Below are 14,923 nucleotides of genomic sequence, written 5' to 3'. Positions count from 1 at the left end.
AGCAGAGCAATATTTGCACCATTTCTTTAGGATCCTGTGGAACAGAAGTATAGTTAGTACAACATGGTGACTAAGACTGGAATGGTAGAAAGGACTCTGACAACCTTGTGTAGCTGCCCAAAGAGACAGGGGAGCTAAAAACTCCTTATACTCTATGGTAAAGTCATTCTGATGGGAGATATTAAAATCTTAAAATGTTAAAGAAATTGTGAAAAGCACACTACAGATTAATCCTTAATTGCTTTAAGGCCAGCAATTTTAACAGTAGTATTTTTTTCAAGCTTAATTAAGGTAGTAGAATTCTTACGGAGAGAGGGATGGACAGGTGTCTTTAACACTTTCAGGTCTATTATGACATTCTTTTGAAGCAAATTATTTGGAACCCTGGTCCCTGACAGGATCCTACTCCTAGATACGGCTCTTCCTCCATCAGACTGCTAAGTCAAGTTTCCAGGAGACAGCTTCTTGAGTTCAAGCTCTCTGGTACATCACCTCTGTCACACACTGAGGAGCCAGTGTAACAAATAATAAATTTCTTTTATTGTTGCTTTGTAACATAATTAAATCCATGATTTCAAAATAAGGGGCATTAAAAAAAACTGAGTAAGAGGAATGTGACATAACTGTGTCATATTTTAAAACAAAAAGCCACAAGAATGTTTTCTAAATGCCTTTTCCTGTGACACATTTCTTCCACAGCTCCATCTCACATAACACAGCTTGCTATGTGACCAGTGATAGGGCAGTTGGAAAGAATGATAGATTCATTATCATCCATGTGCTAACATGGGAGTAAAATCTGGAATAAGGGTACAAAATAAAAAATAAAAAAAAATCTCTACAGCAGGACATGGATTAAACATTTTCTCTGCTTTCTAGCTCTAATGTCACTGACTAGGACTCCTGAGGCAGGAGTTTTCAAGGCCAGGCCAAGGTGGAGGGCTTCCTCCAGGTCCAGAGAACACTGCAGTGCAGGCAGCCTGAGGGAGAAACACACAGCAGCACTTCCAGTCAGTTCCTTTCAACGACACAGATGCTGGCAATGTCCTCAAGGACAGTGTGTTAAACTGAGGTGGGACTTCTCATCAAGGAGCTAGATGATGAGATAACGACACCACTAGGTTTTTCTAGAAAGATAATTGCTGTTGGGTATGGAACAAGAGTCTCAAAACGCTCCTGAGCCTTCAGGCAGCTCGATTAGTTTTACGTATACGCCCTGCTTTATCTTCAGTCACAAGTTCCATAACTTTGTCCTTGCACATGGAAAACCAACAGTGAGTATCTGAAAACAAGCTGTGCATACTGGTCTTGTGAGCTGTCCAAGCTTTTCCATACACCAAGAATGTACCAAGCCAATTAACCAAAAGTGACGTTTGGACAAGATCATCCTTCCCCACCAGGAAGTGAGATCTTCTTGAAATATCTCCTTCAGTTCCCTCCAGGAAGGAAAAAAGGCATTTTACTACTGACAGATCCAGGTGATCCTGCTGGAAGTCCACCTTACACAGTTCCACTGGATAAGGGTGTAGCCTGCAAACTCCTCTGTCCTCTCTGATCTCACTGGCTCAGCTTCGCATTTACTGGGCCTTGAAGTGCCTGCCTGAAGACAAGGTTTTTCAGTTGATCCAGTTTATTGTCTCTTAAGGCATCCCGTATGGCACTGAAGAAACCGAAGTAGTGCTGGAAGTTGTGCATCATGAGCAGGACACCGGCCAGCAGCTCATTGGTCACGAGGAGGTGATGGACGTAGGCGCAAGTGTGCCTCTGACAACAGTAACAGGTGCATCCTTCCAGCAAAGGACCAAAGTCATCTTGGTATCTAAGGAAGAAGCAATGTTGGATAACATCAAAGGTCAGAAGACCCATTCAAGTTATAAAGAGTACCCAATTATTACCTGGCCTTTTGTAGGGACTTGAGCCCTGAGGTCCTGATTCCAGCTGCTTTAAGATTTATTGACAACTAAGAGCAGCACCACTGGCACAAAGGACTTCAAATATCATAGATGGTTTGAGCTAGAAGGGACTTCATCTAGCTCCAAAACCATGCCATGGGCAGAGACATCTTCCACTAGACCAGGTTGCTCAAAGCCCCAAGCCTCATCTTGGCAGAATTCACTTCGGAGCCAAAAGGCCACACATCTAAATCAGGATAACTCTGACTACATTACAGCTAACAGCAGAGAGAGGCCCTATCTGTGCCTTCCCTGACAGAAAAGCTGCAGTGCAAGACACCCCTCACTTGCTATCACAACATTTATGAAGGAGAAACCTATCAAAACTATGGATTTACTCATTTCTCTATTCACAAAACAATATTCCCCTCTACTGTGAGATGCTGGAGAGAACAAAGCAACACAATTGTCTACTCAGACAGCCCAGAAGTACCTGAGGCAAAGAGAAGGAAGGACAAGTGGTAACAATGGTCAAAGTTTTTGTGAAGTACCTAGAAATGGCAGAATTGCTCAGCAGCTGCTTAAACTGAGTCAGAAAGCAGAGGGTCTCCACAGTTTAAGTAAAATCCAGTATCTCAAGAAGACCTGAGTAAGATGTGGAAGACCAAAATGATCCCCAGACAAGCTTTGTAACCTATGGTATTTCAGATGGGCCACAGTTATGACCACAGTATGTCTGCTGGATAAATGATCAGAAAGTCCCTGGTTTTAGGTCAAGCAAAAGACAGTGCTTTCTGACATACACTGTTGCCTGATAACAAGCTAGAATGCTCATCCAACACTCTCTACTGTTGGATGTCCAGAAGTACTGTCTTCAACAGCTTTATGTTTTATGAAGTCTCTCATCCAGCTGCTGACCATATGCAACCAAATACAGAAGTCAAAAGTATCCCATTTAGTGATACAGCTGCAGATACCCTCCTCACAAACTCACATACCTTTTGTCCTTCAGACATATCTCAAACGGTGTCATTTCTGGGTCAGCTTTGGAGATTTCATCCTGGTTTTCTTCAGCACCAATCTTCTCCAGGTCCTGGGCCCCATTTTGTGTTAAAACTGCTTAAAATAAAAAGACAACAGCCTTTTACAAACAGAGCAAGGGCAAAGGAAGGATAGCAACTTTAGAATAGGTATTTCTGCTACTCTCCTGCGACAGGTTTACACCTCTTTCTTATAATAAGCAGCTATTTTCCTTAATTGCCATAGGTTAGTTAACTCATACACTTTTAGATGATTAAAACAACAAGAGACAACTGAAAACTAATCTACTAAAACTAATCAAAAGTTAGAGCTGAAACAACAGTATAACTCTTTGCTGCTCTACTGAGCTAAATTCTTAAAAAATAAGAACTTTTCATCTGAACTGCACGCTGAATAGAGTGCAATCACCTGAACAAATTGATTTTATTGAGATTTTATTAGAGTAGATAGGTAACTCATTTGCATTCAACCATTCTACTTTCCATGCTGTGATCAAGACTCAGGGATTTAGATGCCTCTATTTTCTTTTTTTAAAACAACTGAAATCAAAACAGGCTGGTAGCACTAATTCAGAAGATGTAGATTCCACATCTGCCTTTTCTGCACCTATCTGAAAAATAAAGAATCATCCCATAACTTTGTAGGTTTGCAATTTTAAGTTTGTTCTTAAGAAGGAGATGTATCTGGAAATACCAGTATTACCGTTTGCACAATCCATGTCTACTGACTTTAAAACAGGCACAGAACAAAACCACTCTCCTTACCCAGAATCTTATGATTTAAGAATATGGTGAAACAAGAGACCTTAAAGACAAGGGTTAAAAAAATAGCAGCAAGCACAAAGAAACAAGATGTTCTGTTCTATTCAGATGGTTTTGAATTATCCAGGCCTGAAAAGCCACTAGGTTTTACCCAAGAGAAAAAAATGTAAAATGTTTCCCTGTATTAAAAATATTTAATAGGCCAAAACAAAACAGCTGCTTGAAACACATTTGATAGGTGCTTTAATGGGTGATATGCATGTTCCCATCTCACAGCGTAATGAGGTAATAAGTTATGAACATCTCATTTTTGTTTTGATATGTACTGATGAGTGCAAGGACAAAGAGAAAAGCTGCCCAAAGAAATGGGAAACTTCTGACAGCTAGAAAGAAAGAACTTCGGAAACACATTATTATTACAGACACATAGTCAGTTCATTCTAGAAATCAAACATATTACATCTCCACTTAATAGGTCCAGCCTTCACTGCTAAAGGTAACAGAAGATTTCCCAAGGGTATCAAACTAAAACCCTTCTATTCAGTAGTTGTTTAAGAAATACTTAATCATGTTTCGGTTAATCACATTTAGAGGCCTCAAGTTTTACTCAGTAGGTTTCACACCAAAGTACCCCACCTTCAAAAGCAACACTTGATAGTGGAATACCAGTTTTTCCAGTGGTTACTGTACTTATTTCAGGAACAAAACACTCAAGTACAGATTCCTCCAAAGTATGAATTCTCCTCACCACAATGTAAACTGTAAAAATTATAATGACCATCAAGAAGCCTACCTGCTGTTTCAGGATCTGGATGGCAGTCATAACTGAAAACCAAGGCACAGCCTCGCTCTGTCACTTGGAAGGGAAAGAAGCTCTCAAAAATGTCCACTCCCCTTTCAATGCACTCAAGCACCTCATCTGGTTTGCCCACACCATGAATGATTCTGTAAGAGACACACAGGAAGACAAATCTACAATATTCTGAGTAGAAGCAAGAAGGTACCTGAAGATCTTCAGGTCACGTGCAGCTCACGTAGCTTATCTCTGCTAACCAAAAGGTAACTGGGGACAACAGTCACCACCCAGAATCCTGAGTGCTTCCAGTTCCCCACCTCCAACACATCCAGTGCATAGCAGGCTTTTCATTATCTGCCATTTGGAAGACAGCAATAATCCCTCACTTCCTGCGGAACAAACTCATTCTGTTCATTATGTTTGAAGTGATTTGGTTTCTTTCACATACACATAAAAACACTTAAGATTCAAAACATCTGTGCCATAGAACAGATATTTTCCTTAGTCATGTTTGTGCCCCAGGGAACTACCGATTTCCAGACACATGGACCCTTTTGCTTGTTAACTGTTTAGAAGACAGTCTGAAAAGACTTGATCAAGAGCAGCAGAGACAGCAGTAGATGGCTGGTCAAAGATACAAGTCCTTCAGGTGACAGACACATCATATTGCACTTGGAAAACCTGCCTGGAGGAGAACGCACTACTGAGAAATGCCATCAGAAAGAGAGAGCTTCCTTCCTTTAGTCTTTCCTCGTCTTTACACTCTACCTGCTCAGATGATTTACCCAAAAACCTGGGCTGTGACATCTCCTGAGACATGGCATTAAGAGCCAGGAAGAGCCCGGCTGGATTGCCGTCAATGGTAATAGAGATTCTGCTGTTAGCCAAATTTAGTTGGCAGGTTTGCCGATGGTGGGTGAAGCATAAGAGAGTAGAGCAGTGCCTGCTCTCCTGCAGGTGCATGGGCTGGGCTGACAGCAGTAGAAGTTAATGTAGGGCAATGATCTAAACAGATAATTAGAAAAATACACAGGAGCTGATAAATGAAGTCACAAGGTGCCATTTTTAGTCACTTTTCTAAGTACTCCAATTAAATTGATGAGAACAGAATAAGGATGGGAGAAGTTTACAGCATGAGTGTTTTATGTTTCAGGTTCCCATGGCAGGGAGAAAATGATGTGCAGAAGTCAGAACAGTAGATCTGCATACATGATCAAAGCCCTTGCTAAACCTCTCTGCACAGTTGAGGACAAACATTTCTTTTTGCAAGGGTTCCGTTGCTATTGGAAAGGAAAACAAATTTTACCAAGAGACTTCAGCATCTTTAGATGCATAAAAGGACTCTTAAAAAGTACATTGATAAGGTTATTTCATTGTCACACAAAAAGCAGTCACTTCTTGAGTGAAGCACAGAAAGCATTTGTCTTCTAGAGAATTTCATACTGAATTTCATATTGGGGTAGAACACAGGTGCATAACTACTTCTCCAGCCAGAATGGCAAGGGTGATTCAGGAACAAGGACTGTCTGAAATTCACCTGAGGTACTTACAAGACCCCTGGGGCTACCCAGCTTTCTTCCTACTGAGAGGTCAGAAACACTTGTCTTAACCAGACAAGCAAACTATTTGATAGATGAGGCAGATGCACAGGTAGCCAGTAAGGTTAGCTGAGCAGATTGGACTCTAATGCTCCCAGGGGATCTTTTAAGTAGCTCAACCAGACAGGATGGCAACAACACAGCAAGCCTTCTAATTGTCAGGAAAATTCAAACCCCAGGCATCATTAAGCAAGAACAAGCTGCAACACCAGACACGTGCTTTTGCATTTAATTTCCTTTTGAACATCATTAGGTCAGAGCAATGCTCAGCTAGCAGAGGGAAGCAGGACGACAATGGGGCCTCAGTCACTCTCTTTAGGAAATGATGAAAAAAGCACTTATTTTATTTCTGTTGCAGGTGCTCTTGTAAGAGCAATCCAGCAAGCTCAACCCAATGCTAAGAAACCCCTCGTATTAGCACACATTTTTGGGAAGTCTTTAGTTTCTGTTGCTCCTTTGTACCATCAAAAAAGCTGCCACCCCTGTCCAGTCTCTGCCATGAATGTGATGGGTAAAACTAACTACTCAGATACACATTAAGCCACACATTGTCCAAGAAGAGAATATCATTGTTTTAGGCGAGGCTGTACCACCTCTGGTAGTCCACAGGCTCAGTGTCTCAGGTACCAGGTCAGAGCTGGCTGCCAAAAGATCATGTAAACACTGGCTGCTTCTGTCAGCACCCGTCTCTGCAGCCATCCTGCAGCTGAGACCAGAGAGAACTGGGAACATGACAGTTTTTGATAAGGTCCTCATCACGAGATGAGGTCCCCTCATAAGATGAGGTACCTGCATAATATCTTGATAATAACATTCTTGTTTGAGCTGAACTTCAAGTAAACCATGGCCTCAGAGGCCAAATGCAAGCACCTCTGACATATCCTACCTGTAACTCTTTCTAAAAACTTATATATGACAAATGTGGAGAACACTCATACCCAGAGTATGAGTACAGCTTGGCACCAATTGCAGCTAAAAACTGAAACAACGGTTGAAGCCTGCAGCCTGACAGTGGCAAAATTTATGCAGCCTGGCACATACAGAGCTGTGCAATACAGCGATTATTTCCTACAGGGATACTGCACAGCAGCCTGTAGAAGCTCCTCATAATAGAACAGATGGATTTCTTGGGATGTTGCCCACACGACTTACCTTGGTTTATCCTCTGGCAGCTCTGCTGTGACAGAAGCTATCAGTTTCAACTTGGTCTCCATGGCCATGGCACATCCCTGGAAGCCATCTAGCAGAAAGCCACCCACAGGCCGCTTGGCAGTCTCCCTGGCTGATCTGAGCCTCTCTTCCAAGATATCTCCACCTTCAATTGCCCCAAACATTACACTTCCTTGTAGTTCCTGTCCCAGGAGAAAGCTACAAGTGTTAGAGCGTGCTCTGCCAAAGACATGCAACACATCTCAAAGCCCAGACTTCAGATGCCTGCTACTTAAGCCCCACACTCCCAGGAACTTGCCAGAACCACAGTGTTTCATCCCACGTAAGACTATTCCCCACACAACACTGTGAAGTCCATGTGAGAGTGTAAGAAATGGGATTAAGGGAGACAAGATTCTGCTCCTTACCTTGACACTAACTCACTGAGAATTTTGATGCCATTCTTCCCACCTCCCTATTACTGAAGGCAATAACCACACACCATCTTTGTACATGGCTTTTTATGGATGGCCCCTCAGCAATACATGTGTCAGTGCAGAATACAAAGCAGGTGCCATTATCCTGTCTGTCAGAACTCATCTCATAATGATCAGACCAGATCCCACAATGAATTCCCTTCCAGGAGATACTGATATCAGCTCCTGTCACCCATTTTCTTTCACTTGTAGTGCACATTCAGATATGTATCTCCTTTCACCAAAAGGGAGGGAAGTTTCAAAGCTGCTGGAAGAAATGAAGAACAGTACTGATTAATTCTATCAAGTCCTTTCTCCCTTGGAACTGAGGTGATTTCAGGGAAAAAAGATTGGTTTTCTCGACCTGAATGAGAAGATCTCACTTTGCCCATGCATATAGCAATAAGGTAAATGGAAGAAACGCACTACAGTCCAAAAGCAAGGAAAAAAAATTAGAAGTAGTTCTCCCCAACAAGTAAGGATGAGTATTCTAGTGCAGGAGACAATTTACTAAAGGCAGAAAGGAAAACTCCCTATGCTACTGGTTATACCTCGTGTAGGACTGTCACCTGGGCATTCTCTGAAATATATATGTGACACAATTTCCTATTAAATCACATCCTGGGACTGGCCCAGGATGCAGCACAGACCAAAAAGCAGATGCAGTGCTATTGCCTCATATTTTGGGGACCTTACCGGTGATTTTTCTTGCAGCTGAAGACATACATCCAGGAAGGAGAGTGACCTATCCACAGACTTCTTGGCTCTTTTTCTACCAACTTCCCCAGAAATGGTGTCTCCATCAGAGATGCACTGGAACCAGTCTGGCTGGATGGCTCGCTGTATGTCCATGAATTTGGAAACTGTCATTTCCATGCGCCCTGAGCTTCCCCACAGGGAGACTGTCTGTCAGGGAAGAATAGGGATGAACGTTAGTTGTGAAGGATAGCAGATCCTAAGGGTGAAAGGAGGGAAGGAATTGGTCTAGTGAAATACCAGATACTGGAATGATACCTTATTCAGCAAAGGCTGCAATGGCAAATACAGCTCACTAATTTTCTGTATACAAAACCAGGAAACTGTTTCCTTTTCCAAGCATTTAACCTCATATGTGAATATACATGAGTATATATAAACCATACAGACACCATACACACTGGGAAGAATACAAAAAGTTGTTAAGCAACTTAATCTTAGAACCCCATGTTATTTTTGAAAGCTATGTATTGCTTTTGCACTTGGTATTTCATCCTTAAGTGTGACTCTTGGGGATGGTCCTATGCAGGGCTAAGAGCTGGACTTGTGGGTCCCTTCCAAATCAGCATATTCTGTGATTCTGTTATTTAGGGTCCAAATTCAGCCACTTAAGAAGGGATTGAAATACCAAGCGCAAAAGCAATACACAGCTTTCAAACCAAGCCAACATAAGAAATGGCAGGTGCTCATCAGAATTTCACCGAGTCTCTGTCTCAGTGTCTTCACACACTTTCTATTCTGTGTGTGCACCTTCCATAATTATTCCATGCTACCCTCGAAAGATTTTAAAGCAAGACAAAAGCCCCTGCACAAAGAGGTTATGTTACCTGAACACCTCCAGGTGAGCAGATGTCACCATTCAATCCACTAAACATTCAGATTCACAAAATGTTACTGCAAGTACTGCAACCACACATGCTACCACATTTCAGCCTATTTTACAGAATCTGCAATTAACCTGTGAGTGTAGCTTGGCTGTATTTTGTTGTATTATTGTTAGACTTGTGACACTGCTGCTCCAAAATTTTAAAGGGGTATTCAAGTAGTTAAGCATTGGTCTCAAGCCCTTTAGAATTCGTCTCTTTTCATCTACAATTCTGTCAAATGAGGAAGTGTGTTCAGCTATCAGAAACAGCACATAGCTTGAAGTGTTACGGGGACTTTTTGGGACCTGAAGGTTTAAACACATTCTGCTAGCCTATGCCAGACAGACAGATTAAGCAGTGCAGTTCTCATGTATACTAATTTGCAAACTGAATTCGATCAGCTGATGCAAAAAATATGAGAAGAACAATTTTTTTATTTCGTCTCCACAAAGACCCAAAAGCATTGTGCTAGTACACCACATGCCTGTTGCCTGTCCATCCATCCATCCATCTCTCCTGATTACTTCTGGCCTCCTCAGCCAATTTCACTAAATTTGAGTAACAAAGACAGAAGTCTCCAAAGTAATAATATTGCTGTAAATTTCCCACTAAAATAAGGCAACTCCAAAGGAAGGAGACCCAAAATTAGTACCTGCAAAATAACGGGAAGACAGCAGCTGTATGTTGTTCTGAAGCAGCATGTTGATCAGATAGTACCTGCTGCCTCTTATTGTGAGAGCACTGAGGAACAGCTGGTGAAGGCAGGCAGAGGAAAGTCAGAACTGTCTGAGCCAAAGGGCAGAGTGTAATCACATCTAGTTACCTTCATTCTGCTCTCGAGAGGAAAAAAGCGGCTTTAATAAATAAAATAGCCATGCAGCTTAGAGAACTGAGCATTATCCTGTGATTATTTAAATCCAGCCCGTGCTAGACTTTCTGGCACAGAATCCAGAGCTTTCTGTCCCATTGCTTTCAAAAAGCTATCATAAGCATTTGTCAGTAGAGATTCAGCTGCAAAAGGCCTTGTAACAAGGTGACAAATATCTTCACCAGCTTATTTAAAAAAAAAAGCTGAATCAAAGCTGCAACACCCAGGCTTAGATTGCTGCTATCACCTCATAGCTGCACAATGGTAGGACAAGCTTGAGATAGTTCCTTCCCTGCAAAGAGGCAGGACTCAGCCTGGTTTCCAGCAGCAAAGAATATGCATTGATAGCTGAATGGCAGGAGTTATCCTCTGTCATTCAGTCACCTTTCACCAAATGTGACCATATCCAAACAAGCCTTGAGACTGACTGGATCTGAGCAGGTGCCAGGAGTGGCCCTCGCAGGACAAAGTTGTGGCAGGTAGCGTGTGGATTGCATGGGGAATGTCTCTGCCTGTGGGATGGAACAGGAAAATGCCTGCAACACTATGCATTCCTGGATTGCTAAGCCACTCTCCTGTGAAAATTATAAGTTCTTCTCCTTTGTGGGCCTGTAGCAGACTAAATACACACACAGGGGTTCAGACTTATTGCTTATCAGTGGCATCACTGTAAGCTGGTACAGCAAATACACTAAAAGACAGGTATTTTCTTTTACTACCATATTAACTACAACAGCATGGGAGGACAGAGCTCTCCTTTCTATCTGAATTGCCACTTAACTGCTCGGGAATTGTTCAGGGAACATGCTGACAAGTAAGAACACGTACAGCTTTATTTAGTTGGAGATAGGAGCATGTAAATGACATTCCTCTTTGTGCAAAGATTAGAAAAATAAATCTTGTGGCTGTCTGAGCACACCCACAGAGATGAAGGGACTGGCAGCTTTCTCTTGAGAACTTTAGGTGGACCCTTTCAAGTCTTTACAGCTACTGTACCTTGTTGGTGTTGTAGCCAGATGGACAGGGACTGACTGGGTCATGAAGGGAGCAGTACAGCACAGCATCTGGCATACCTGGGAGCAGAGAGAAAGACAGGAGTAGAGTTTCATGAACTAAAGCAAAGCTAATGCAAAGATGTGGCTTGTCAATTTGCAAAAGGGAACAGGGTACTCTCCCCCACACAAATACAGCCATTCTGACAAAGAAAATATTGATCATTTGATATCTCAGCATCAAAGAAGGCAGACTTCTTCCTCAGTTTTACTATCTGCAGGGAGAAGAGCGCAGCATCAGGACAAACCATGAAATAATACTCTTTGGTTCTGCAAACTACATAGCTCCCTTGAGATTTATTTCTGTTTTTTCTTGATTAATACTTTACCTACTAAAATCTTCTAGACCCACCAGCTGACTCACTTGACCATTCAATTGATATACTGAAAACATCTGACATTTGACACAATCTAAACTGAGCAACAACCCCAAGCCTAGAACTTTTAAGGAAGGACATACAGAATCATAGAATGGTTTGGGTTGGAAGGGACCTTAAAGATCCTGTCTCATGGGCAGGTACACTTTCCGCTAGACCAAGTTGCTTAAAGCCCCATCCAACCTGGCCTTGAATACTTCCAGGGATGGAGTAGCCACAACTTCTTTGGGCAATCTGTTCCAGTGCCTCACCATCCTGATAGTAAAGAATAGAATACTGAGAGAATGTATCAGCTACAAAAATGAGAAATATATCACCCCTGCAAGACTGGAGGCTTCAAATGTCAGAAAGCTAGACAGTATGTCTCAATGACAGTCTTCTCTTCACAGATAGTCACTGAAATTGGTAAAGCCTCTAAGAAGTTTCAGATTAAGAGATTATTCAATTTTTCGTGAAGGAATAAGTTGCCCCAAAGCAGTCGAAGTTTACTGAGAGTTGGGTGCAAACTTCCTTTGGAAAGGCAAACCATAACTTTGTTTATATAATAAAATGTATGTCCTAAATTTTTATGTGCTTAAAAAAAAAAAAGCACACTATCAACATGGATTTTTTTCTTGCAAAGTCTGCTATATTCCATACACAAAGAATTGTCTGTAAATTATAGAAATTACAGACACATCATCACTTTGACAAGACTTACCCCATACCCAAGTGTAACTTGAGATATCCAGAAAAAGCATCCCAGAGAAACTTGTTGTCTTGGCAGATAATCCTCCAGTCCTCTGAGCTGCCTCCCCAGATATAAATACAGGCTATGATACACATATTCACACAAGAGGCCAACCCTGCATTCACTGTGCATTCAGGGTCCTCTGCCACACGAGCCTGACACCAGTGATCTGAGCTGCACAATGCACGTGGTCAGGCCTTTACTGATCTGTTGTGACAACCAGAGGAAAAAAACAGGAGAGTTGCAAACACAGGAATTCCTGCTTTACTCATTCTTATCATCAAGGCGTTAATACAAAGATTCCATTCAGGAGCTGCTCCAAGAATGGAGTACAGGGACTGATGAACATCACAAAGGCTTGGTGCAGTAGCCAAAGGATGTAACAACATTGACTGTTTTTTGTATGACTATCCATAAATAAAATTCAGTTAATTCTTAAAATTGGCTCTTTAAGATGGAAAAGTGGAAGAGGAATACAGAGAGCAAGTACAGTCCAAACGCTAAACAGACAGGAACAAAGAACAGGGGGAAAATGAGCTTCTCCACCTGCTTCTTTAGTTCCTCAAAGCTCCCACAAATCCAACGTGGGTCCTTCCCCCTAACATTTTCTCAGAACAGAGACAGCTCAGAGACAGAAGTGTCCACCAGCTGAGACTGATTTGATGTGGGTGCTTTACCTGTTCATTCTTCATACTGCATAAAGATTTCCTGTTGGAAATCTTTAGCTGAAATCAACTATTTTAAGGGAACCAAAAAAGACAGGAAATGTATTTGAGCAGCTGTATGGGGAAGGCCCTTTTAATGAAAGTTTCTCATTCTCCTCATAAAAGAAGCCAGAAATTGCACCTGGCAAGATTCATTTGCAGCAGTGATTGGGGGCTACAGTGAAACCACTTTCAGTCCTAGTCTCAACTTTTGGGCTAAGTCCACCCCAGTCTGTGCTGAAGCCTGCAAGGAGAAGGTTGGGTGCAGAAAAAGAGGGGGAAAAAGCAGAACTACTTATTTTTGTACGTTGATTGAAGGATTTTTGGCCATACTATTGGCCAGAAGGATTTCTGACCATACCAATGTCAACATACTATTTCAAGTCTTCCTTAGTGCCACTCTGAGTGAGAAAATGCCTAAATGTGGAAAGTCTGTACCTCCATCTTTCTGCCTACTGTACTGCCTGAACATGCTCTAGTGGGATCCACCTGCATTTCCTCTCCAGACATACAAGCAAACATATGCACTTTACCTATAAATTTTGCAGCTCCTTCTTTATACTCTTCCAGGACATCATGAATTTCTGCCCTGCAATCCAGACACAGAAACACATTTTAACTAAGCAGACAACTATCAAAAAAGATCAGTGGTTTCATAAGTAAGGCTTCTGTTTCCATACTTATGCTTAACTGGATCGGTTAAGCACTGATTTCTGCCATCCAGCTATCAGGCAGTAAAGCAGGGACAGATAGAACTAAATTCCTAGGGCACTCATAATTCTGTGGCAAATAGGCAGAGCTTTTACCTGCACTGATCAGTGCCCACTGACTTGCTGGAGAACATGCAGCCCCAGTGTGACTTCTTGGGTAGCATCACTAATGTGCATCATTCAGCAACAGCACAACCAGGGATGGGAGAGCTTCTAACAAGCTTTATGATGTTAATCTTTCCTTTCAGTTTCCACTTATCTAACTAGTTTTGAGAGTCAACTGTTGGTTCAATCTTACCTCAAATGTTTCCAGGATGGGGCATCTACCACCAATCTGGGCAACCTGTTACAGTGTTTCATTGTTCTCACTGTAAAAAATTCCTTCCTTATATCTAGTCTACTCTCTTGTAGTTTAAAACCATTATCTGTCGGGATAAGCCCTGCTAAAAAGTTTGTCTCCAGTTTTCTTATAAGCCCCTTTTAGGTAGTGGGAGGCTGATATAAGGTCTCTCTAGAGTTTTCTCTTATCCTGGCTGAACAGCCCCAGCTTTTCTCAGCCTGTCGTCACAGGAGAGGTGCTCCAGCCCTCTGATCATCTTCGTGGCTTTCCTCTGGACTCACTCCAACAGGTCCATGTCCTCCCTATGTTGGGGACCCCACAGCTGGATGCAGTACTCCAGGTGGGGTCTCACCAGAGCAGAGCAGAGGGGGAGAATCATCTCCCTCGACCTGCTGGCCGAGATGGGAAGACGGCTGTGAAGTCACTACCGCGGGTTTGGCCTAAACACGCTAAAAGCCACGCGGCCCTCCATCTCCCTCACCTTCGCCTTTCCCACCGCGCCCCTGCACCTCCCTTCGACAGGGAAGCAGCAGAGGGACCCCCGAGCTCGCCACTTCCCCGCGGTACTCACAGGGCGGGCAGGGGCAGCTGCGCCACGCCGGGCACCCCGCGCACCTCCCGCAGCGTGTCGTGGGTGAGGTGCGGCGCCGAGCCGGTCCGCGTGTACAGCAGGCAGCCCGGCAGCGCCAGCGCCCCAGCCCCGCTCCTGCCCAGCCCCACCAGCGTGCCCAGCCGCCCGCAGCCCGCCCCGAGCAGCTGCAGCTTCATCTTCATCCTCGGTCCGGCGGCGCCCGGGGCCGGCGGGAG

The 14,923-nt window shown here is 43.0% G+C and overlaps 1 protein-coding gene across 2 annotated transcripts; it reads right to left on the bottom strand.

Moving 5' to 3' along the window:
- Positions 1-518: 518 nt before the first annotated feature.
- Positions 519-14,890, bottom strand: QTRT2 (queuine tRNA-ribosyltransferase accessory subunit 2). Of its 2 annotated transcripts, none has more exons than XM_064644386.1 (8): positions 14,688-14,890; positions 13,600-13,655; positions 11,200-11,276; positions 8,410-8,619; positions 7,241-7,440; positions 4,488-4,639; positions 2,891-3,011; positions 519-1,819 (listed from the first exon to the last, which is right to left on the bottom strand). In XM_064644386.1, the coding sequence occupies exons 1-8, from the start codon at positions 14,888-14,890 to the stop codon at positions 1,558-1,560; spliced, it is 1,281 nt and encodes a 426-aa protein (XP_064500456.1). In that variant the 3' UTR covers positions 519-1,557. The 2 variants fall into 2 exon arrangements, with proteins under 2 accessions (XP_064500456.1, XP_064500457.1); XM_064644387.1 differs by having other exon boundaries at positions 2,891-3,008.
- Positions 14,891-14,923: the final 33 nt, after the last annotated feature.

Source organism: Pseudopipra pipra, chromosome 2, assembly GCF_036250125.1.
Source record: "Pseudopipra pipra isolate bDixPip1 chromosome 2, bDixPip1.hap1, whole genome shotgun sequence".
NCBI classification, from domain to species: domain Eukaryota; kingdom Metazoa; phylum Chordata; class Aves; order Passeriformes; family Pipridae; genus Pseudopipra; species Pseudopipra pipra.
The sequence above is the reverse complement of the archived record's forward strand: the minus strand, read 5'-3'. Positions and strand labels throughout refer to the sequence as shown.